The sequence below is a fragment of the Tachyglossus aculeatus genome, chromosome X3 (genome assembly GCF_015852505.1).
Source record: "Tachyglossus aculeatus isolate mTacAcu1 chromosome X3, mTacAcu1.pri, whole genome shotgun sequence".
NCBI lineage: Eukaryota > Metazoa > Chordata > Mammalia > Monotremata > Tachyglossidae > Tachyglossus > Tachyglossus aculeatus.
Genome location: NC_052099.1, coordinates 603,253 through 628,460, shown reverse-complemented (window position 1 = coordinate 628,460; position 25,208 = coordinate 603,253). Strand labels below are relative to the sequence as shown.

Genomic DNA, 25,208 nt, shown 5'->3' with positions numbered 1-25,208 from the left:
TCCGACCCATAGCGACACCACTCCAGATAACCCCCTGCACTATTTAGGTTAAGATATTTTAAGATTAGGCCCTTTTTTTGTAAATATATACACACCAAACCTGGAATTAAATTCTACTTACTTTTCACTTATGTTTTTGTTATCTCTCACTACAATCCGCTTACTAAAATCCAAGTTTTGCATATTGGCTGGCAACAAGTACAGTAGTTTTTAAATTACCTTTCATACTAAGATGAAAGCTAAAACATTTTGCATTGACGGAGGAAAAGTTCATGACAAATACCAATACAGGCAGCACAGCATCTTAGACCCCATTTTAATCCACTTGGGCAGAAATGAGTCTGAAAATATTATTTGTCACTGGCTCAGCTGTTCAATTCTTTCAGAAAAGGATAGGAGAGCAGCAGGGAAAAAGGAAAATAGGAAACAAAGCAGAGAAACAATTAAGCCCCCATGTTCCTGCTCCTACTAAGGGGAATAGAGGGAAAAATGGCTTCAGAGTCATTTTCTTCCTTTAGCTTCAGCCTTTATTCAGTCAATCCCAATAGCCTTAGTGACAAGAAACAAATGACCTTCAAACTAGGCCATGGAGTAAAGCACCCATGCTGTTATGTTCAAAAAACTAAGGCCAAATTAAAAAAACAAAAAACAAATCGAGGCCCAACATGTCACGAGTTAAATTTCCAGTACATTAGTCAAGTACTTTTTACTACAAAGATTTTGCAGGTAAAGTTAAAGTACACCTAAAAAAGACTACCCATAAAATATGCTGGGGGGAGGAGGAGGGGGACAGCATGGGGGAGAGGGAACTTGCTCTTCAAAAGCAAACAAAAAAGGAAACCAAACAAAAAAACCCTAAACAGTTTGCTGGTACTCATTCACATTTATGACACTAGTTTGGAAGAAATCTCAAGTGTTTTTTCTTCACATTGCAGTTTGAGCCCCTGTTCAAAATACAGTTTGGGAAATTCCCTCAAGTGCTCAGTTACACATAATGCAATTTCTACATGAGAGTTTTTTGTTAAGGGAAAAATCTTCCCATATTTATAAATACTGAAGAGGCCTAAAAATCTTTCAACAGCTATTTCTCTGGTCAGAGGCAACATAATTAAGACAGATAAAATAATCCAGCACGCTTTAGGGTGCTATTTTCTCCATTTGTTTTAAAAAGTTATTCCTTATATACCAATTTCAGCAGAAACTTTCATGCTTCACAAATTTACTGCTGGAGAAATCCTGTATCTATGCCAACTCATGTGACCAGTATAAAGAAGTTTTCTTAATGTGCACATTACAGTAAACAACAGCAAAACCCCCCAAAAATGTTATATTGCTAAAAGCAGTTTCCTGCTTGGGCCTAGCTACACAGTGTTTTTTTTTTAAAAAAAACCCAAAAAACCAACCTAGAAAATGTGTGCCACTGTTACTAAATTAGAAACTATGGGAACTATTCAAATAGAATAGTTGATGGTTATTTTGATACATAACTTCTAAGTATGACATTAAAAGGAGAAACTTATACCATCAAATTAAGTTTTCTGGAAAAACAAATCAGAAACTTTAGTACTCCAAAGGCACATTTTAGGTAGCATACCAATGAAAGACCAATTGCTTACACATCTACAGATCGCAAGGTTTAAAAAAACCCAAATTTGTTTCTTTACAAAAAGGAATGCAGCGTGTTTACAGCAATGTTAACGCCACAGATTCTGATTGCTCAGTGCAAACGTTTAAGTTGTAGATTCTTCATATGTGGATATGGCTTCTATGCACAAATTCCCACCAGGCCCAAAAAATGAGGACAAGTTTAGTAAATGTTGAATTGTTGCACAAATTAGGATTTACTCATCCGAACCCACGGCTCTTTTCTGTACTCTTTTCCGGGGCAACCGCCTCGGTGAAGCTTTATCTGCAAGGAGAGAAAAAGGAAACTGAATCAACAACTGCCTAAAGTGTCAAATTAAGAAAAAAATAAAAGGCACATATCATGTACATCTGAGTTTATGCTTCCACTGAACATAAAGATTACCACATTTTTTTTTTACAGAAACACACTCATAGAAGATGGCTTCCTAGAAATAAAAGGCACTTTTTAGACTGTGGTTTGGAGGAATTCCATCCTTTAAGATATGATCTTATTTCTAAACAAAGGCAAACTATTTCATTTAAGTGAAAACAGACTGGCCTTAGTGGTTTTATGTACCCTACTCAGCAATCCACTTATTTAACTGGAAGAAACAAGCTAAGGGAAGTGGGGAAAAGTGCCTTAAAAGTACTGGAAGGATATCTGTGAGGCTCACTGAGCCAAGTGTTGTTGTTGTTGGTTTTTTAAAAAAATTTCTTCTTTGCCCATCCCCGTAACAATGGCAACTAGATACCTCAGAAAGTCTCTTTAGCAGTGATGACATGTTAGCAGCCAACTCCTCTCCCCTCTCCCATAACACCGGAGATCATGCCTAGAAGGAGGGCCTAGGCAGTGGCAACTTTGGTCTTGCCTTACTGTCCAGTTTTTATTTTATCGCAGACATGCAATACATAATTAATGTTAGCCTTTAATAGTAAAAAGTTATCAAAGGAAGAAAAATGCATATTTTAACTTCCTTGGAACTGCCTAAACGGAAAACAAACTTACAGCTTTTCAATTAGTAAGAGGGTTGAACTATAATCCTATATAGTTATAATTTTACAGCTGAATGCCTGTTTAAATTGAACTTCCATATAAAAAACATGCTTTAAACTGTTCATCTAACTCTATATTTAATATTTTAATATTCAGTACTGACTTCAGTGCTCACAGGAAATACAAATAAAGCAGACAGGTGGTAGATGCTTCCCTTTGGCCCCCTCTGACCATCACCTTCAACTGTTTATTCTCCAAAGGCTTCTTGCCTACTGCTTTCGACCCCTTCCTGGACCCATGTTCCAAGGTGAACCCGGGGTACCCACCATCTCAAGGTCAAATGCGATCTCGTATAGGCTGAGCCGGCAAGGCCAAACTCAAAAGTGCCGGTGGGACATGACCAAAACCACTAGATTGACAGCCCAAGCTGGGAATACAGAAGGTGTCCCTCACTCCCGGGCGAATCAAATTAGGTATGGAGGAGGGGGAGGGTGGAGAATGGATACACTGAGGCCAGAGGGTAGAATGGCCTAGGAGCACAAATAATAAATACCTACAGCCTCTGACCTTCTGGGTAGTAGATCTAGACTTGCAGCACTGGGCTGCCTGACACCTGTGCCCAGAACATGGGATGCCTGCTCTGTGTGTACCAAGTGAGAGGAGCCGTGGGATGGGTTAGTGTCCCGCCGAACACTTGTCGGGCTGGATGCTAGGGCGCTTCGCCACGGGTGTATAATGCATAAATGGATTCCTCACGGGTGAGATGCGTTTCTGGGTGGTAGCTAGCTGCCTCACCACACGTGAATAAAGCATAAGTGAATTCCTCTTTCGTGGGACCTAGGTGTTTTGCCACAAGCGAGTAACACATAGGTATATTCCTCCCACTAGAGAAGCTCCAGTATCATTAATCATATTCCTCCCAAAAGGGGCCTCCCAAAACGGAGGTTCAATTTGCCACGTCCAAAATAATCAAATAATTCAATTTGCCTCACGGAATATATTTTGCATAAAACTCAGGTTTTCTGGCCCTGGTCTCTCTCTCTCTTCCGTCACGTCTATTCCTGAACGAACCTGTCCCCGGGTGACAACTGCATGACTCCCTCCAGTTACCGCCCCATCACTTTCCAACCTTTCCTCTCTGAATTCCTTGAGCGAGTTGTCTACACCTGTTGTCTCCAGTTCCTCCCCTCCAATTTTCTCCCTGACCCCCTCCAATCTGGCTTCGGCCCCCTTTACTCTATAAAAACGGCCCTATCAAAGGTCACTGATGATCTCCTTCTTGCTAAATCCAAGAGCCTCTACTCCATCTTAATTTATTCATTCAATCGTATTTATTGAGCGCTATGTGCAGAGCACTGTACGCTTGGGAGAGTACAACAACAAATGGAAACATTCCCTGCTCACAATGAACTTACAGTATGGCGGGGGGGGAGACAGACATTAATATAAATAAATTACAGTTACGTACATAAGTGCTGCAGGGCTGGAAAAAGGGAAGAACAAAGGGAGCAAGTCAGGGTGATGCAGAATGGAGTGGAAGAAAAGGAAAGGGGGACTTAGGCAGGGAAGGCCTCTTGGAAGAGATGCACCTTCAATTAAGGCTTTGAAGGTGGCGGGGGGAATGGCAGTGATTGCCTGTTGGATTTTGGGTGGGGGGGGGGGGAGCGCGGTGTTCCAGACCAGAGGCAGGCAATGGACTAGGGGTCAGCAATGAGACGGAGGCAAAGTGAAAAGGTGAGGAGCGAAGTGTGTGGGCTGGGTTGTAGTAGGAGAGTAGTGAGGTGACATAGGAAGGGGTAAGGTAATGGAGTGCTTTAAAGCCAATGGTGAGGAGTTTTTGTTTGATGCGGAGGTGGATGGGCAACCACTGGAGTTTTTTGAGGAGTGGGGTAACATGCCCCCAACATTTTTGTAGAAAAATGATCCAGGGAGGAGAGTGAAGAATGGACTGGAGTGTGGAGAGGCTGGAAGGTCAGCAAGAAGGCTGATGCAGTAATCCCAGGTGGGAGAGGATGAGCATGTATGTGGTAGCAGTTTCGATGGAGAGGAAAGGGCAGGTTTTAGTGATGTTGTGAAGGTGGAACCGACAGGATTTAGTGATGGATTGAATACGTGGGTTCAAAGAGAGAGGAGTCAAGGATAATGCCAAAGTTACAGGCTTGTGAGACAGGAAGGATGGTGGTGCCATCTACAGTGATGGGAAAGTCGTGATGGGGACAGGGTTTGGGTGGGAAGATAAGGAGTTCTGTTTTGGACATGTTAAGCTTGAGGTGACGGGAGGACATCCAAGTTGAGATGTCTTGAAGACAACAGGAAATGTGAGACTGTAGAGAGGGAGAGAGATTAGGGCTGGAGACGTAGATTTGGAGAAGCAGCATGGCTTAGTGGAAAGTGCACGGGCTTGAGAGTCAGAGGACATGGGTTCTAATCCTGGCTCTGCCATTTGTCTGCTACGGAACCTTGGGCAAGCCACTTAACTTCTCTGAGCCTCAGTTACCTCATCTGTAAAATGGGGATTAAGACTGTGAGCCCTACATGGGACAACCTGATTTCCTTTTATCTACCTCAGTGCTTAGAACAGTGCTTGGCACATACTAAGTGCTTAACAAATACCATAATAATAATTACTATTATTATACCCTAATCCTCCTCAACCTCTCAGCTGCCTTCAACACTGTCGACCACCTCCTTCTAAAAACATTATCCAACCCTGACTTTACTGGCATTGTCCTCTCCAATAGTCCCTGTCCCACAGTGGGCTCACAGCCTAAGGGAAGAGAACAGGTATTGAATTACCATTTTACAGATGAAGAAACAAGTCTAGAATACTGAAGTGACTTGCCCAGCAATTACACAACAGGCAAGTGGCAGGATTAGAACCCAGGTCTCCTGACTTCCAGGACTGTCCGCTTTCCACAAGGTTGTGCTGCTTTGCAATACATTCTTAATGCATTAACGCATGGACAGACTAACGAGCAAGAGAAAGGGTTTTGGACTTTCTCACCCTTCTAGGTCCCAGAATTTCTAACCTAGAACCTATCAAATTTGATATTAGAAACCAAGTTCACTCGGTTGGTTTGAGTCTGGAAGGCACTTGGTTTGCTAAAATTCCAAAGTGTTCCCCAGGCAGATTGTTTCTAGGTGGGTGACCCCCTGCCTGATGCTGAGGGTTGAGGGCTGTGCTGCCAGCTGGAGCCCGGGAACTAGAGGCCAGGAGCATGTTCACAGGACCCGGGGTGGGGGAATTGAGGGGTTTCAGCTTTCCTGGGATGCTGGCAGTGTCAGCAGCGGGGGTCGGGGGGGTGGCCCTGAGTCCGGGAAGCAGGTGCGAGTGCATCACATGTTGAGAGCTTGGGTTGCTGCTACCCGTCACCTCTCTTTGGAGAGAGGGACACCGGATTCCAACCCATGCCCAAACAACCCCATGCGGCCTGCAATCGAGCAGCAGGCAGAGCTTAGCCCGATCCTCCCAGATGGTCTCCTTCCCCTCCTGCTCCCCCAGCACTCAATCCTGCAGTGGCGGGGACCAAGACTCCAAACCCCTGCGCTCTAGAGTCCGGCAGGGGTCCGACCCCGCCACTTCGCCTCCACCCAGCACTCAAGCCCCTGCTGCTGATGGCAATGATCCCAGGATGGAGGGTCCAAGCGTGTCCCACCAGGAGCAGTATACTCTGATGGCAGTGACCACTGACTGACTACTATAACAAACTGATGGAAAGCTTGGGAGGATTTTTGAGCCAGCATGGCTTTGGGGGAGGGGTTTATGTAAATGGACAAAGCTGTAAAAAGCCAGCTTTGTAGGTAACAAGAACTCAGTGCTTGGCCCTGCGGACATGTGTTGGGACCTCTCAGCAGGGAGAGAGAATAAAGGTGTTTGGACTGTAATGAGCTGCTGTTCGGGTGTTTTCTACACTACCCTCCTCTGGGGAGTGGCAGCGCTTATGCTACAATGGAAGGGACAGAAAATGCCAAGCAGTAGAATTTGCCAAAATTCTAAATACTCAGAAGCAAGAACCTGGGAGTCAGAAGGAACTGGGTTCTAATCCTGACTCTGCCACATTCATTCATTTATTCAATCATATTTACTGAGCACAGAGCACTGTACTAAGCGCTTGGGAGAGTACAACAGAACAATAAACAGACATATTCCCTGCCCACCACCAATTTACAATCTAGAGTCTGCTCAATGACCTTAGGTAAATCACTTACTTCTCTGCGCCTTAGTTACTTCACCTGTAAAATAGGGATTAAGACTGTGAGCCATATGTGGAACATGGACTATATCCAACCTGGTTAGCATTTATCTACCCCTGCACTTAAATCCCCTCGTGCCCCCCCCGCCCCCCACCCCACCGCCCCCCAAAAAGTAACACCCTGGGTTGAAGAAGGGAAGGGAGAGCATTGGCCACCTGGAGTTGGTACTAGATGGGACAAAGGCACTAGGATTGTCCCCCATAACTTTTTGGGTAGGATGGCCATCTACACAGCTAGCCAGTTCAGCCCCCTGGAACCAGAAATGGACTGGAGGTAGGGCCAAGATGTTGGCTTTACCTTTTGCCTGCCCCCTGCCAGCAGAAGGAGGATGACATTACCACTGCCACTATTCTTATCCTTACTGGGCATAAGAGGCCCCTCTCACCTCCACATCACCCATGTTCAACTACCCCAGGTTGCCTGGAGCTTTGAAACTTTCCCCATCCCCATGCCCCCCACCCTTCTGCAGGCTTGGGCAGATCAGATGGCAGGGTGCAGGAGGCAAGCAGGGTGAGGCTGGTGCAGCTCTTCGCTAAGGGGCCTTGGGGATGAGTAGTCTTTTGCGTCCAGCTCTGGCAATTGAAAAGTGGCAGCAGCAACGAAGAGAGACTGCAGATACCTCTTCTTTTTTTCCCTTCTTCCCCTTTCTCTTTTTTTCATCTCCTACCCCTCCTCCCCACTGCCCAACTCCCTTCTCCTGACATGCGCCACTCCAGAGTTCAAAACAAAACATTTTGCTAGGCCTGAAAATTTGGGGGCAAACTTAAAAATAGAATAGGAAGTCACCTTCCCCCAATACAAAAGAGTGTCATTTTGGCAGGCCGGGCATAGACACTCTTTTGTGTTGGGGGAAGGTGACTTTCTATTCTATTTTTAAGTTTGCCCCCAAATTTTCAGGCCTAGCAAAATGTTTTGTTTTGAACTCTGGAGCGGCGCATGGCAGGAGAAGGGAGTTGGGCAGTGGGGAGGAGGGGTAGGAGATGAAAAACATAGACACTCCTTTGTGTTGGGCGAAGGTGACTTTCTATTCTATTTTTAAGTTTGCCCCCAGATTTTCAGGGCTCCGCATGTTGGATGTAATTGCACAAACAGGGAAACTCTTCTAAGAATGGAGGGTACCCATGCATACCCAGTGACATTCGAAATAGCATACACACTAGTGATTAAAGAAGGGAAGCTCTGGGCTAAATCACTAAATTTAAGGCAAACCTTAATAAGAAATGTTCTTCTAGAGGAAAAAAAGATTCCAAACTCGTAAGAATAGCACAACTGTACATCGCCATGCCCAAACATCTCCAATTAAAAGTTAAGTTATAGGTTTCTATAAATTCTGGTAATTTGATCAATACCCTGTACCAAATTATTGATGGAAAACTGCATGGAATCTTGAGTTAGAAGTTTGCAATTAATTCAATTAATACGTTGTGATTTGGACAGAGCTTCCATTACTACACCAAACACCACCGACAATATGTAATTTCCTCACCTCTTCTACTGTGCACTGAAGCAGCAGAAAAGAAAAACAAAGACAGCAAAAAGATTAGGAATATATAGGTTCACACAATCTTAAATTATATACAGAATTCAGATTCATTTTCTCTAAAGAAAAGTAAAACTGGATGTTTATAGTGTTTTAAATCCCATATTACTATTTTTTAAAATTTAGGAAAGAAACCAAACAGAAACGGGCATGATTTCAATCCTACAATGCTCACTGTAAGATCCAGGACAATGCTGTAATAATAATAATAATGGTATTTGTTATAATAATAATAATAATAATGGTATTTGTTAAGTGCTTACTGTGTACCAGGCACTGTACTAAGCTCTGGGGTGGATATAAGCAAACTGGGCTTGGCACAGTCCCTGTCCCACATGGGACTCAGTCTCAATTCCCATTTTACAGATGAAGTAACTGAGGCACAGAGAAGTGAAGGGACTTGCCCAATGTTCCACAATTGACAAGTGGTGGAGCCGGGATTAAAACAAATGACCTTCTGACTCCCAGGCTCTAGCCACTTCGCCATGCTGCTTCTCTAATGATATGTGCCATTCTTAGTCAATAAGCCCATTTATTTTTTGAAGGCTTATCACTGCATTCCTGCTTCCTCCCCCCTCCTTCTCTGTACAGTCCTGACCTGCCTCCCCTCCCCGCCATCTGGTCCTGACCTCCCACCTCTTCTCTGTCTGGTCCTGACACCGCCGCCTCCCTCCTGCCACCCCTACTCTGGTCCTGCCCAACCCCCTTGCACAAGATCCAAGAATTCCCATTGGGAAAAAGCTGGTTTGTTTCCTTCACTCAGTACATTAGGTAAGCAACAAGAAGCATTTTAGAACATAAAATCATTCCAAGGTATTTACGATTACTTACTGATTTGATTTAAAGTTTCCTGAGGAATCCAGCTCATATCAACATCATTCTGATTTGAGGTACCCATTTCTACTTTCTGTACCGGTCTCTTCCTCTGAAGAAAAGAGACAATTCAAAACATTACATGAAGTCAGCAACAATACAACTTTCCCAGTTCACAGACACACAAATAGTACTTGACTGGCCAGTTTTACGTTTGAATAGAAACTGGTATTCCAGCAATTTCCACTTATTAGAAAATTCTTCTCAGATGGCAAGACAAGATCAAAAACAATGAAGTTCTGGAACACAGCATCAAAGCTATGTTCGGCCAGGCTCATCTAGGTGGGACATGTGAGGAGCCTGAGTGATGGCGAGATGCTGAAAGAGCTGCCGGACGGAGAGTCAAAATTGGGAAACCAAAAGTAAGGAGAGCAGAGGAAGCATTTCAAGGACACGGTTAAACAAAGGCTCAGACAATGCTACATCCCAGCTGAAAACTGAGAGTCGATTACTGAGGACAGGCCTGCATGGCCACTGCCATTAAGAAAGGAGGCAAGACAGAAAATGGCATCAGGTGTTACAGACTTTAAGTGCACCACAACAAAGGACAATCTTTTTGTGTGCCCAATGTGGCCGAGACTGTAGACCCCACATTGGCCTTTTCAGCCACACACACCCACACAGCTGAACTTCACCATCAGTGTTGTCTTCAAATACAAAAAGCAACTATACACAGAAACACATATGGGCAGAGTTGAAGATTAAATGGCTTATTAAAAGCATCACGATGATTATTGAGAATTAAACCCGCTAAAGTGACCTTTGTCTCAAGACTACTGAGTCCAAGTCAAGAATTATGTAACACAGTGGTTAATTAGAGAAGCAGCAAGGCTTAGTGGAAAGAGCCCGGGGTTGGGAGTCAGAGGTCGTGGGTTCTAATCCCAGCTCTGCCACTTGTCAGCGGTGTGACCTTGGGCAAGTCACTTAACTTCTCTGTGCCTCAGTTCCCTCATCTGTAAAATGGGGATTGAGACTGAGCGCCCTACGTGGGACAACCTGATTACCCTGTATCTACCCCAGCGCTTAGAACAGTGCTCGGCACATAGTAAACACTTAACAAATACCAGCATTACTATTATATTATTAGCTTAGAAGAACTTAGAAAAGAAGGCTCTGCAAGTTTTAAAAAATTTGTTCATTTATTCAATTGTATTTAGTAAGTGTGTGCACAGAGCACGGTACTAAAAGCTTGGGAGAGTACAATACAACAACAGACACATTCCCTGCCCACAACAAGCTTACAGTCTAGACAGGGGAGACAGACATTAAATAAATTACAGATATGTACGTAAGTGCTGTGGGGCTGGGAAAGGGGAATAACAAAGGAGAAGTCAGGGCGACATAGAAGGGCGTGGGAGAAGAGTGGTGGGGGGCTTAGTCAGGGAAGGCCTTTTGGGGGAGATGTGCCTTCAATAAGGCTTTGAAGACAGGGAGAATAAGTGTCTGTCGTATTTGGGGAGGGAGGGGTTCCAAGCCAGAGGCAGGACATGGGCAAGGAGTCGGCGGCGAAATAGATGAGATCAAGGCACAGTGAGAAGGTTAGCACTAGAGGAGCGAAGTGGGTGGGCTGGGTTGTAGTAGGAGAGTAGCGAGGTGAGGTAGGAGGGGGCAAGGTGGTGGAGTGCTTTAAAGCCAATGGTGAGGAGTTTTTGTTTGATGTGGAGGTGGATGGGCAACCATTGGAGTTTTTTGAGGAGTGGGGTGACATGTCCTGAATGATTCTGTAGAAAAATGATCCAGGCAGCAGAGTCAAGTAGGGACTGGAGTGGGGAGAGACAGGAGGCTAGGAGGTCAGCAAGGAGGCTGAAGCAGTAATCCAGGTGGGATAGGATGAGTGACTGCATTAACACGGTAGCAGTTTGTGTGGAGAGGAAAGGGCAGATTTTAGCCACGGTGTCAAGATGGGACCGATGGGATTTACTGATGGATTGAATATGTGGGTTGAATGAGAGAGAGGAGTCAAGGAAAAGGTCAAGGGTACGGGCTTGTCAGACAGAAAGGATAGTAGTGGTTTCCAGAAGGTTGGTCAATGAAAAAATAAAAGCGAATACCCCAACATTTCCCCACCTTATTCATCTTCCCCAGTATCACCTATGCATTTGGGTAAGGATCCCTTAAACACTTTGACACTCACCATATTCCCACAGCACTTATGTGCATATACATCCTGCTACTCTGTCACTTCCCATATCTGTAACTTATTTTAATGTCCACTTCCCTCAGACTGTAAGCTCCTTGTGGGCAGGGAGATAGTGTCTATCAACTCTACTAAATTGTACTCTCCCAACAACTTAGTACACTGCTCTGCCCACAGTAAGCATTCAATAACTACCACAGATTGACTGAATTCACAAATGAGATATCAATACTGAAGAAACTAATTCACTGTAGTTTCTCTCCCATACAATTTAAAGACCCCCCCCCAAATCATTCATTCAGTCAATCGTATTTATTGAGTGCTTACTGTGTGCAGAGCACTGTACTAAGCACTTGGGAAGTACAAGTTGGCAACATATGGAGATGGTCCCTACCCAACAGCGGGCTCACAGTCTAGAAGGGGGAGACAGACAACAAAACAAAATATATTAACAAAATAAAATAAATAGAATAGTAAATATGTACAAGTAAAATACAGTAATAAATCCATACAGAGGAGGGGGAGAGGAAGGAGGGGGCTCAGTCTGGGAAGGCCTCCTGAAGGAGGTGAGCTCTCAGTAGGGCTTTGAAGAGGGGAAGAGAGCTAGCTTGGCAGATGTGCGGACGGAGGGCATTCCAGGCCAGGGGGAGGATGTGGGCCGGGGGTCGACAGCGGGACAGGCGAGAACGAGGCACGGTGAGGAGGTTTGTGGCAGAGGAGCGGAGGGTGCAGGCTGGGCTGTAGAAGGAAAGAAGGTAGGTGAGGTAGGAGGGGGCGAGGTGATGGAGAGCCTTGAAGCCGAGAGTGAGGAGTTTTTGCCTGATGCGTAGGTTGACTGGTAGCCACATGCCCAGAGTGCTTCTGCACAAAGATGATCCAGGCAGCAGCGTGAATTATAGATTGAAGTGGGGAGAGACAGGAGGATGGGAGATCAGAGAGGAGGCTGATGCAGTAATCCAGTCGGGATAGGATGAGAGATTGAACCAGCAGGGTTCAATCCAAAATCTCTACTTCAAATGTAAGTGAAATAAGCTTTATATTGAATTTAATGAACAAGCATTATGTGACTTTTCATTCACTAATGTTACTATCAAAAAACAAATAATAATTACCTTCCTAGATTCTAGAAGTTGATGCAGGCCAACAATGACAAGTAACCCAAGTCCAGCAAGGAACATGTACATGAAGATCCTTATTCAAAAAGAAGAAAAACAAATAAACATAAAAAGATGAACCCACTCTACTACAGTAAGCTACACTCTCAAATAACTGGTAAAAAAAAATAAGGAATTTAAAAGTATTTTAATTTAGACAAAGAAATGGCATTTAACACATTATCTTTAACCTCTTTAAAATGCCTAGTGCCCAGCAAAATACATTCACCAAAAGAAGCGTATTTTATACTTTTATATGTGATATAGTTAAAGCTTAGTGACATTTAAGTTTTAAAATAAATAACTCCATGAAGAATTCTCTCTCTCTCAACTCCCAGCTGTTTCCCCTTGGTTTAATTTGATGAAGACAGAGCCTTACTGTCACAGGCAATCAAGACCACCTTATAGATGCAAAATTTGTCTTACGTTTCTCCATCCAACCCATCCTCTTTTTCAACGATTGTGACTGTTTGATTGAAGACAGCATCTTGGAAAACATTCCCCTATTCAAATAATAAAAAGGTTTAACTTTTTTTCCCCCAAATCTTTATTATTCCAGTATATTTCAGACCCGCAACACAACAGGTGATCTCATGGCACCTGTATTTGAGGAACGAAAGCACATCCAGCCAGGGCTCAAGAAAACCAGTGCCATCCTTGACAACACAGACACCCCTGACAGAAGCAGCATGGCATAATTATAATAATGATGGCTGTTAAGCCCCGCTCAGGGGCTCACCTAGAGAGTTTCCAGTATTCTTACCAGTCTCAACTATGGGAGGTAGAGTCAAGCGAGTGGAAGGCAATCTGCTACAAGTCAACACTCACCTGTGCTCGGGCAGCAGTGCATGGGAGACAGTCGAGGGTGGAGACACAAGGTTACCGCACGGAAGGAGGCAATGGTAAACCACTTCCATATTTTTACCAAGAAAATCCTATGGATACACCACCAGAATGAGTGGAGGTGGAGTGTTCTGGGAGAGATGTGTCCATGGCATCGCTAGGAGTCGGAGACGACTCGATGGCATAAGACAAGACTTGTTAAGCGCTTACTATGTGTCAAGCACTGTTCTAAGAGCTGGGATAGATACAAGGTAATTGGGCTGGACATAGTCTCTGTCCCACATGGGGTTCACAGCCATAATCCCCATTTTCCAGATGAGGTAACTGAGGCACAGAAAAATTAAGTGACTTGCCCAAGGTCACACAGCAGACAAGTGGCAGAGCTGGGATGATGCAGAACTTTGGCCTGGGAGTCATTAGGACCTGGGTTCTAATCTGAGCTCTCCCACTTGTCTGTGTGACTTTGAGCAAGTCATTTCACTTCTCTGGGCCTCAGTTATCTCATCAGCATAATCAATGACTTGATTCTGACACCTGTCTACATGTTTTGTTTTGTTGTCTGTCTCCCCCTTCTAGACTGTGAGCCCGTTGTTGGGTAGGGACCGTCTCTATATGTTGCCGACTTGTACTTCCCAAGCACTTAGTACAATGCTCTGCACACCGTAAGCGCTCAAAAATACGATTGAATGAATGAATGAATCAGCAAGACTGAGTCCCATGTGAAACAGGGACAATGTCTAACCTCATAGTAAGCGCTTAACAAATGCCACAGGTATCATCATCACCACTTCCATTCCTGAAGTGGGTCACTGACTGCATGACCACCAAGCTAGGCTAGCCCCATACCTAGAGAAAGAGGGATGAGCCCCAAAGTTTCTGGAGCAAGGAATTAACAACTCCGCAGTAGCCCTTTGGTGCTTAAGGGGTATGGACTCAAGTCTGTGGTGATCCAGCAGGGAGGGGAAAAAAAGTGGGGAGGTGAGAGATTAGTTAAGGAAGGACTCCTGGAGATGTGATTTTAGTAGGGCTTTGAAGATGGGGAGAGTGCTGGTTTCCTAGTCACGTGATATGGGAATTACAGCTAAAGAGTAGTGGTTTTCTGAGCAGAAGTGAGCTTTGAGGTGGGTGAATTTTCAGTCTTTTCCTCTTACCAGACACAGAAACAAGTTAAGAGGGTATCAGAAATAATAAGATTATGATGTTAGAGGTGTCTGCCTTGATTCAAAAAAAAAGGTCCAGAATTTCACAATAATCAGAGAAGCATTTTCTGTCCTATTGAAGGGAAACCCACATGGCAGACATTCTTTCTGTCAGTTGGCAAAGCCTAAACTTACTAACATGCAAAGTAGAGCCAAATACTATTCCAAATAATGTTATCCAAAGGGTAACTTCTCTATTTTTTTGCTTATTGAAATACATCCAAAATAACGTCTTTAAGTGAAGCTCAACACAGAATTCCATCTGTCATTAGATGAATAAAAACAAATAAGCACTTATATGAGGGAGACCTCAGAAATTTCTGGTAGTCATGCCAGAAGGTTGTACTCTAAGCACTCTCCCTAACACCCTCGCCTCTGGTAAAGCTGCTGTGAGCTGCCAACCTGGAATTCTTGTTTCTGCCTGTATGGTCACAGATCCTCTGCCCCTCTCCCCTGTACACTATTGCCCATTTGGATGGTCCAAGATTCAGAAGACTGGCCCCAGGGAAGTGTTTCCCAGAAGTTAACAAAAAAACTCAGTCTTGGGAGAGGGGGAAGCTGCTGCCAAGGCCAAACGCAACGATGCTTACACTAAGTACTTGGATGAAAATACCAGGAAGCACTAATGAAGAGTGAAATGGCCAAAAAGCAAACAATTTAGATTGATTGACTAAAACCCAAGATCTGGATCTTCCTAAAAAGGATTATCAGACCTTGAATAATAGCATGGGCCATTAAATTACCTTGATATGATTTCAACTAGAAGTTAGGAAAAGCTAAGCAATAGGCTTACATTCAAATCCTTGTAGTTCAGATTGATAACTAAACCAAATGGGCGTCCACCCATTGGCTCCGCAGGGATGAAAGAGTACTCAAATGTAGCCTGCTTCTGGGGTGGCACCACAGTGTTGAGAGGAAGAGCTGTAAAATTCTGGATAAAAAATTGGTAATCCTGAGGATAGCGAAAAGAAGCATCCAGAGATTCAACCACAAAGTCTTCGGAACCCTTGTTTGTGAAACCCACTAGGAACTTCACAATGTTGTTTGCAGGAAAATCTGGAAAATAAAATATGGAAAAACTTGAAAATTCCCAACCGATACCCAATGAAACGCTAAATTATTACTTTAACAATCTTGCTAGTATGGCACAAAAATTTCATCAATATGTGATACTAATAAAATAATAACACTAAACACTAATACTAAATACTAATAATACTAAAAAACCTACACAATGAGCTGTCCCAAGCACCTTACTGGATTCACTATCAGAACTACTTTTGAGAACATAGAGGACATGAATCAAAATAACTGACATTTTCTCATCCTGGGCCATCACCATAGCTCTCCTTATCTCAGATAGGATAGTATGCGGGGGGGGGGGGGGAACGGGCTCATGTGTGTACACAATGATTTTGTTATTTATAAGGAATATTTATATTTTACCTTCTCCTTTTACAAACAAGATAGTTGTATCAGCATTTGGTGAGGCTTTAGGTTCACCCGAGAGATCTTCTTCCTCTTTATCTTCCGTCTAAGAACAACAAAAACGTTTACTAGGATTAAAAAACAAACTCATAAATGTTTTTTTTTTCTAAAAGGAAAAGCTGTTGCTTCTTCTAAGCCAATTTGAATTCTGAATGTGTGATTTGTACTTTGAAGCAGTGTGACCTAGTGAAAAGAGCACAAGCCTGGGTCCTCATCCTGGTCCTGCCTTGCCTAACCCCAGGCAACTCACCTACCTGTAAAATGGGGAAGAAACACTTGTTTTCCCTTCTACTTAGCCTGTGAGTCCCATGTGGGACAGGGCCTGTGTCCAACTGGAACATCTTCTATCTACCCAGGCGCTTAGTATAGTGCTCAACACATATTAAGTGCTTAATAAACAACACAATTATTATTATTATTGTTGTTGTTACATAAATTCACTCAGTTCTGCCATGCTTTCCTTATGGGTTTTGGTGAGAATGTTGTTGGGGAATAGAATGTTCTTCCAAAGATCCAACGCAAGTCCACGCAACATGGACAAGAAAGAAATGATCACTTGTAAGTGGTGCCTTATGGATGTGAAGGTTGAACTGACAGGATGTGGTGATGGACTGAATATGTAGGTTGAATGACAGAAGAACTGAGGATAATGCCAAGGTTACGGGCTTGTTGAGATGGGGAGGATGAAAGTGCTGTCTACTGTGATAAAGTCAGGGAGAGGATAGGGTTTGGGTAGGAAGATGACTTCTGTTTTGGATGTATTAAGTCAGAGGTGTTGGCAGGATATCCAAGTAGAGGTTGGATACAAGGTAACCAGGTTGTCCCACATGGGGCTCACCGTCTTAATCCCCATTTTTCAGATGAGGTAAAAGGCACAGTGAAGTTAAGTGGCTTGCCCAAGGTCACACAGGTCCAGTGCTTAGAACAGTGCTTTGCACGTAGTAAGCGCTTAATAAATGCCATTATTATTATTATTACACGGCAGAGCCGGGATTAGAACCCACGTCCTCTGACTCCCAAGCCCGTGTTCCTTTCCACTAAGCCACGCTGCTTCTCTAGAATGAGTGGCCAGAGAGATAAGAGAAGAACAAGGAGAGGACAGTTTCAGGGAAGCCAAGGTTGGATAATGTTTCCTGAAGAAGAGGGTGGTCCAGTATTGAAGGCAGCTGGGAGGTCAAGGAGGAATAGGATGGAGTAGCAGCTGTTGGATTTGGCAAGGAGCACATCATCAGTGACCTCTGAGCAGACAATTTTGTTGGAGGGAGTCAAGGGGGAATTGGAGGAGAGAGAGTGGAGGCAGTGCATGTAGACAAGCTGCTCAAGGAGTTTGGAGAGGAATGGTTGGCAGAAGATGGGGAGATAACTGAAGGGAGTCATGGAGTTGAGGGAAGATGATTTTAGGATAAGGGATATATGTTTGAAAGCAGTGGGGAAGAAGTCACTGGAGAGTGAACAGGTGAAGATGGAGGTCAGAGAGGGAAGAAGGAAGGGGGCAAGTGCTTTGATAAGGTGCAAAGGGATGGGGTCAGAGGCACAGGTGGAAGGGGTGGATTTTGAGAGGAGGCAGGAGGTCTCCTCCAGAGATCCTGCTGGGAAAGATAATAATAATAATAATAATAATAATAATAATAATAATAATGATGTTGGTATTTGTTAAGAGCTTACTATGTGCCAAGCACTGTTCTAAGCACTGGGGAGGATACAAGATAATCAGGTTGTTCCATGTGGGGCTCACAGTCTTCATCCCCATTTTACAGATGAGGAAACTGAGGCCCAGAGAAGTGAAGTGACTTGCCCAAAGTCACACAGCTGACAGGTGGCAGAGCCGGGATTAGAACCCATGACCTCTGACTCCCAAGCCTGGGCTCTTTCCACTGAGCCACGCTGCTTCTCATGTATTACAGGAGAGAAGTGTGTGGGTTGGTTTGTAGTGGGACAGAGGTGAGGATAAGTAGTGGGGGGAGAGCTGATTGAGTACTTTAAAGCTGATGGGGAGGAGTTTCTGCTTGACACAGAAGTGATGGGCAACCACTAGAGATTTTTGAGGAGTGGGGAGTCATGTCCTGCCTCTGTCCTGGAACACCCTCCCTCCCCAAATCCAAGACAATTATTACCCCTACTTCAAAACCTTATTGAGGGCACATCTCCTCCAAGATGCTTTCCCTGACTAAGCACCCCCTTCCCCTTCTCCCACTTTCTTCTGCGTCACCCTGACTGGCTCCCTTTGTTCTTCCCCCCTCCCAGCCCCACAGCACTTACGTACATACCTGTAATTTATCTATATTAATGTCTGCCTCCCCCATTCTAACTGTAAACTCCTTGTGGGCTGGAAAAATGTCTGTATATTGTTGTGTTGTACTCTCCCAGGAGCTCAGTACAGTGATCTGCACACAGGAAGTGCTCAATAATACAACAATGAATGAACATGCACAAAAATGTTTTAGAAAAGTGATCCGGGCAGCAAAGTATGAACTGGTGAGTCGAAAACCTGGAAGCAGGGAGATCATCTAGAAGACTGATCCAGTAATTGAGATGGGATACAACAAGTGTTCACACCAGCGTAGTGGTGATTTGGATGGAAAGGAAGTGGCAGATTGTACATATGTTGTGAAGAAAGAACAGGATTTGGTGAGTAACTGAATATGTGTTTGAAGGAGAGAGAAGAGTCAAGAGCACAGTGCTAACATAGTAAGTTCCTAATACCATTGATTGATTGACAGAGGTTGCGGGCTTGAGAGACGAGGTGGTATTGTAAATGGTGATGTGACAGAGAGAGGAAAGGGCTTGGGAAGAAAGATGAGTTCAGGTTTACACATGGTAAACCCAAGACACTAGTAGTGTTAAATCAAAACCAGCCACTGGAATTCTGGTTAATCTGATACAGCTATATTTTATCCCACATACTTTTTCAAACCCTTTATTCTGTGTAAGATTGGAAAACAAATGGCAGTACAAATAAAACATGTAAATAAAAATAAATCTTAAGTGTTTCTTTAAAAAGAATAATCCAGATTTCATGCTTCAATTCAAAATATTAGTGATAACTGAACACTCACCAAATCTGTAGGTTCATCTTCTTCAACCTCTGCTTCATCATCCTCATCTTCAACTACTGTATCTTCTACTGCTTCTTCGTCTTCTGTAGCATCTTGGGCCACTGCTACTGACCCTTATAGCAAGAAAAAATAGAAATGCTAAATGTTTCCATCATTACTTTCAATTTAGAATAGCTTAAGCATTTCCCCAGATTTTAAAAAACTGCATATGACAGCCAGATCTTTGGTTGTGCATTCAGGAAGAAGAGAATGGATTGATGGATATATGGATGAGTACGCAGAGTAAACTCTCGCCCCCTCCATTCTTCCCTCCCTAACAGCCATCTTCAACCGTTCGCTCTCCAATGGCCTCTTCCCCACTGCTTTCAAACATGCCCAAGGCCCATCTTAAAAAAAACCCTCCCCCGACCCCACAGCTCCCTCCAGCCATCACCCCATCTCCCCCCTACCATTCTTCTCCAAACTCCTTGGGCAAGATGCCTACACCCGCTGTCTCAAATTCCTCTCCTTGACTCCCTCCAATCTGGCTTCCATCCCCTTCACTCCACAGAAACCGCTTTCCCAAAGGTCCCCAAATATCTCCTTCTTGCCAAATCCAACGGCCTCTACTCCACCCTAATCTCCCTTGACCTCTCAGCTGCCTTTGACACTGTGGACCACCCCCTTCTCCTGGAAACATTACCCAATCTTGGCTTTACTGACTCTGCCCTCTCCTGGTTCTCCTCATCTCTCCGGTCGTTTATTCTCAGTCTCCTTCGCGGGCTCCTCCTCTGCCTTCCACCATCCCCCTCAACTGTGGGGGTCCCTCAAAGTTCAGTTCTGGGTTCCCTTCTATTCTCCATCTACACCCACTCCCTTGGAGAACTCATTCACTCTCATAGCTTCAATTAGTACCTCTGTGGATGATACTCTAATTTCCATCTCCAGCCCTGATCTTCACTCTCTCATCTGGATCATTTTCTAACACGGTCATTCTGGACACATATTCCCACTTCTCAAAACCCTCTTACAGTCACTCATTGAAGCAGCATTGCGTAGTGGATAGCGCATGGGCTTGGGAGTCAGAAGATCATAAGTTCTAAATCCCAGCTCTGTCATTTGTCTGCTGTGTAACCTTGGGTAAGTCAGTTTACTTCTCTTTGCCTCAATTACCTCATCTGTAAAGCAGGGATTGAGACTGTGAGCCCCACGTGGGACAGGGACTGTGCCCAACCCGATTTGCTTATATCTACCCCAGTGCTTAGTACAGTGCCTGGCACATAGTAAGCACTTAATACAGCACCTTGTATCCTCCCTAGCGCTTAGAACAGTGCTTTGCACACAGTAAGTGCTTATCAAATACCAAAATTTATTAATTTTTATTCATCATATCAAGCAGAAACTCCTGTCCAATGGCTCTAACACACCCATCCCATCAGCTCTCTCCTCCAACTTACACACTTTCTCATTCCATTACACCCGGCTCACTCTTCATTCCCCCATGCTTCCCTCTTGACTCTTCCACCTCTGACCAGGTGCTCTGGCCTTTCCTCTTAACTGGAACTTCCTCACCCTTCAGATCTCCAACTGAAATCCCATCTCCTCTGGGAGGCCTTCCCCAATTAACTTTTCTTCTCCCCACGTAATACCACTTCAGCATTTTTGTGTCACCTCCACACTTATAGACTTTCTACGCAAATATTTGCATACTCTACCATTTAAGCACTTACTACTACTAATAATGATGATGATGGCATTTGTTAAGCACTTACTATGTGCAAAGCACTGTTCTATGCACTGGGGTAGATACCAGGTAATCAGGGGGTCCCAAGTAGGGCTCACAGACTTCATCCCCATTTTACAGATGAGGGAACTGAGACCCAGAGAAGTTAGGTGATTTGCCCAAAGTCACACAGCTGACAAGTGGCAGAAACAGGATTAGAACCCATGACCTCTGACTCCCAAGCCCAGGCTCTTTCCACTAAGCCACGCTGCTTCTCCAACTCATCTATCTACCCAGTGCTTAGTACAATGCTTGGTACATAGTAAGCACTGAAATCCCACAATTATTATTAATCAATCAATGGTATGCATCGAGTGCATACTGTGTACAAAGCACTGTACTAAGCACTTGGGAGAGTGCAATACAAGAGTTGATAAACACATTCCATGCCCACCAGGAGCTTAGAGTCTAGAGGGGAGAGAGACATTAAAATAAGTTATGGATAAGCAGCGTGGCTTGGGACTCAGAGGTCGTGGGTTCTAATCCCACTTCTTCCACTTGTCAGCTGTGTGACTTTGGGCAAGTCACTTAACTTTTCTGGGTCTCAATTACCTCATCTGTAAAATGGGGATTAAGACTGTGAACCCCACGTGGGACAACCTGATTATCTGGTATCTACCTCATAGAATAGTGCTTGGTACATACTAAGTGCTTAACAAATACCATCATCATTATTATACGTTATATAAGTGCTGTGGGCCTGAGGATGGAGTGAATATCAAGTATTTAAAGGGTAAAAATCCAAGTGCAACGCAGAAGGGAGAGGGACTGGGGAAATGAAGGCTTAGTGGGAGAAGGCATCTTGGAGAAGATGTGATTTTAATAAGGTTTTGAAGGTGGGGAAAATGGTGGTCTGCCAGATATGAAGGGGGAGGGAATTCCAAGCTAGAGGCAGAACTTGGGCAAGGGGTTGCCAGTGAGCTAGACGAGATCAAGATACAGTGAGTTGGTTGGCGTTAAGGGAGCAAAGTGTGATGTCTGGGTTGTAGTAGGAAATCAGCAAGGGGAGCTAGCTGATTGAGTGCTTTAATCCAAATTGTACTTTCCAAGCGCTCAGTACAGTACCCTGCACACAGTAAGCATTCAATAAATATGACTGACTGACTGAATGAATGAATGAAGCCGATGGTTTGATGTCAAGGTGGATGGGCAACCACAGAAAGCTCTTGAAGAGTGGGGGAGGCATGGACTGAACTTTTTTTTAGAGAAATGATTGGGGCAGCAGAGTAAATTAAGGCCTGGAGTAGGCAGAGAGAGAGGCAGGGAGGTCAGAGAGGAGGCTGATGCGGTAATCAATGAGGATATATGTGCTTGGATCAGCATAGTAGCAGTATGGATGGAGAGGAAAGGGCTGATTTTAGTGATGTTGTGAAGGTAGAATCGACAGGATTTCGTGACAGACTGAGTGTGTGGGTTGATTGGGAGAGATGAGTCGGGGATATTACCAAGGTATGTGAGACAGGGAGAATAGCGGTGCTGAATACAGTGAAGAGAACGTCAGGGAGAGGACAGGCTTTGGGTGGGAAGACGAGGAGTTTCTTTCCTCTCCATCCAAACTGCTACTATGTTAATCCAATCATTTATCCTACCCCGCCTTGATTACTGTATCAGCCTCCTTGCTGACCTCCCAAGTCCAGTCCACGCTTCACTCTGCTACCAGGATTATTTTTCTACAAAAACGTTCAGGACATGTTTTCCCACTTCCCAAGAACCTCCAATGGTTGCCCATCCACCTTCACATCAAACAAAAACTCCTCACCATTGGCTTTAAAGCAATCACCTTGCCCCCTCCTACCTCACCACGCTCCTACTTATAACTCCATCCGCACACTTCACTCCTCTAATGTTAACCTTCTCACTGTTCCTCTGGCTCGTCTATCTCACCACTCACCTCTCGCCCTCCCACCTCATATCCAACAATTACCCTCCGCCCCTTCAAAGCCTTACTGAAGGCACATCTCCTCCAAGAGGCCTTCCTTAAGCCCTCTTTTCCTTTCCGTCAACTCCCTTCTGCATTGCCCCGACCTGCTCCCTTTTTTCATCCCCCCCCAGCCCCACAAGTGCTTACGTACATATCTGTAATTTATTTATTTAAATTAATGTCTGTCTTCTCCTCCACACTAAACACGTTGTGAGCAGGGAATGTGTCTGCTTATTGTTATATTGTACTCTCTCAAGCACTCAGTACAGTGCTCTGCATGAGTAAGCACTCAAAAATTACGACTGAAAAGGAAAAAAATGATCCTTTTTGAAGTTCTTGAAGTGCACAAAAATCTAAAAATGTATGCTAATCATTTAAGTATAAGAATGTAAACACAATTTCCAGACTACAGATTCCTCCCATAATTTCAGGAAGAATGATGATGTGGCAATTCACTAAAAAAAGTGGGGGGGAACATATGGGCACAGAAAAAACAGTATGCAAAAGATCCCGCATCCTAAAATTGGTGGCTGCTTTCCTGATCTGCCTGCTCAATGCTGGCAGTGAAAAAGTATAAGAACTCTGCAAATTTCATCCAAACACTATACTATATTATGCTAGTCATAGGTGCTGAGGAGTAACAATCTACAATTTTTCCAATCAGACTTATTTAAAGTAGCGGCAATTTCAAGTTTCATTTCTACCATACACTTAGTGGCCTCACATCATTCATTCACTTTTATTCTTGATGGACTTTAAGATGCCTTTAATTTGTTGTTAAAATAACAGCTTTATTTTCATAAGCTCAAAAATTAAAAAAAGATTGAGGAGGAAAAAAGTACAGGCAAACTTGGGGTTATGACTATCCCACAATAAAGGGAGGCCTGGGGAATACATCCTGTTCCATTTGTCAGTACACCCCAAGATTCATAAACCCCACACCCGACATCCTGCCCAATCACTGCAGGTGAATCCATTCCTTCCCAGGCCCCACTCCCTCCTAATCCTCTGGATCCTCCCCTGTTCCGAATAATTTTTTCCTTCCAACAGCATTTATCAGGGACTCACTTTGAGAAAAGCACTGTACTAAGAGTTTGACGAGTGCAATATAACTGGTCGACACGATCCCGGCCCACATGGCGGGAAACTGACACGGAACATGTCTACCAACTCTGTGTATCCTTCCAAGTGCTCAACAAACACGATTGATTAAAATACATTACAGGCAGGGAAAATGGAAACGGCACCCCTTCTGATTACAAAAACCAAACTGGACCAAGCTCCCTGGTGATCACTCACATTGGCCACTGCCTACTTTCCCTCCCTTGTGTCCCTCCTAATTCTGATTTCTTTAAGCACTACTCCTCCCTCCAGCCTGGCCTAGTAGCGAGAGCAGGGACCCGGGAGTCAGAAGGACCTGGGTTCTAATCCCAGCTCTGCCACATACCTGCTGTGTGACCTTAGGCAAGTCACTTCACTCCTTTGTGCCTCACTGACCTCATCCGTAATATGGGGATTAAGACTGTGAGCCCCATGTGGACATGGACTGTGCCCAATCTGATTGCCTTGAATCTACCCCAGTGCCTGGCACATAGCAAGCACTTAAAAGATACCATTAAAAAAAAAAAAAAAACAGTCCGCTGCTACCACCTGTAAGAAATATTCGGTTATCGAGAATTTACTGGATCATGGTAAAATGAAGGGGCAAATTATAAACCGAATGCTCTGGGCCTGAGTTGAAGGCTGCAACCCAGAAAAATCTATCCTCAGCTTCTTGGGCAAAACCCGAGCCCACCTCCCTGGAGGAGCCCTGTCGTTGCCTAGAGATCGAGGAACCGAGAAACTGGCAACTGGAGCCGGGGCCTTTAGGTTTGGGGAAGCAGAAGGAGTTGCTGGGCGGCTGCAGATTCGGTGGCGAGAGGGGGAGGGGGCTGCCAAGAATGAACGGGCCCGGCATGCAAGCTAGTGACACGTCAGCCTTGCGGCCGGCCCCGTGCACTGGAAGGCGGCAGCGCAGGCGTCGGCCGCTCCGCTGTCTCCCGAGGCAACCGGGCACACGTCCCGTCCGTCCCCTCACCCACCCATCTCCGGCACACGCCGAGCCCCCGGTCGGTGCGGAGCACTGCGCTATACGCGCCGGCAGTTCCCCGTCCCCTTCTCCCACCCCGAGGAGGGGCGGCGTGCCGCGGCCGAGGGGACGGGCTCCGCTCCCCGCCTCACCTCCGGCGCCGCCCCCGAGAAGCACGGTGGCGGGGACGGCCAGCAGCACGAGCAGGAGCAGCCGCGGAACGAGTCTCATGGCGCCTCAGGGACCTCCGCCGCTTCACGGAACTCCGCCACGGCGAGTGCCTCCACCGTAAT

At 44.8% G+C, this 25,208-nt stretch overlaps 1 protein-coding gene across 2 annotated transcripts; it reads right to left on the bottom strand.

Annotated features, from left to right (window-relative positions):
- Nucleotides 1–504: 504 nt before the first annotated feature.
- SSR1 (signal sequence receptor subunit 1) lies at nucleotides 505–25,208 on the bottom strand. Of its 2 annotated transcripts, XM_038770231.1 has the most exons (10): nucleotides 25,068–25,208; nucleotides 19,165–19,277; nucleotides 16,067–16,154; nucleotides 15,414–15,676; nucleotides 13,005–13,081; nucleotides 12,537–12,615; nucleotides 9,246–9,339; nucleotides 8,361–8,375; nucleotides 6,830–6,853; nucleotides 505–1,909 (listed from the first exon to the last, which is right to left on the bottom strand). In XM_038770231.1, the coding sequence occupies exons 1-10, from the start codon at nucleotides 25,144–25,146 to the stop codon at nucleotides 1,842–1,844; spliced, it is 900 nt and encodes a 299-aa protein (XP_038626159.1). In that variant the 5' UTR covers nucleotides 25,147–25,208; the 3' UTR covers nucleotides 505–1,841. The 2 variants fall into 2 exon arrangements, with proteins under 2 accessions (XP_038626159.1, XP_038626160.1); XM_038770232.1 differs by lacking the exons at nucleotides 6,830–6,853; nucleotides 8,361–8,375.

Bases quoted from the DNA above. Each gene is read 5' to 3' on its own strand.
- SSR1 (XM_038770231.1), bottom strand. From the start codon at position 25,146: ATGAGACTCGTTCCGCGGCTGCTCCTGCTCGTGCTGCTGGCCGTCCCC. The intron at 16,155-19,164 runs GTGAGTGTTCAG...TGTTGTTCTTAG, and splicing joins AAGATGAACCTACAGATTTG to ACGGAAGATAAAGAGGAAGA. The intron at 15,677-16,066 runs GTAAAATATAAA...TTTATTTTCCAG, and splicing joins CTTGTTTGTAAAAGGAGAAG to ATTTTCCTGCAAACAACATT.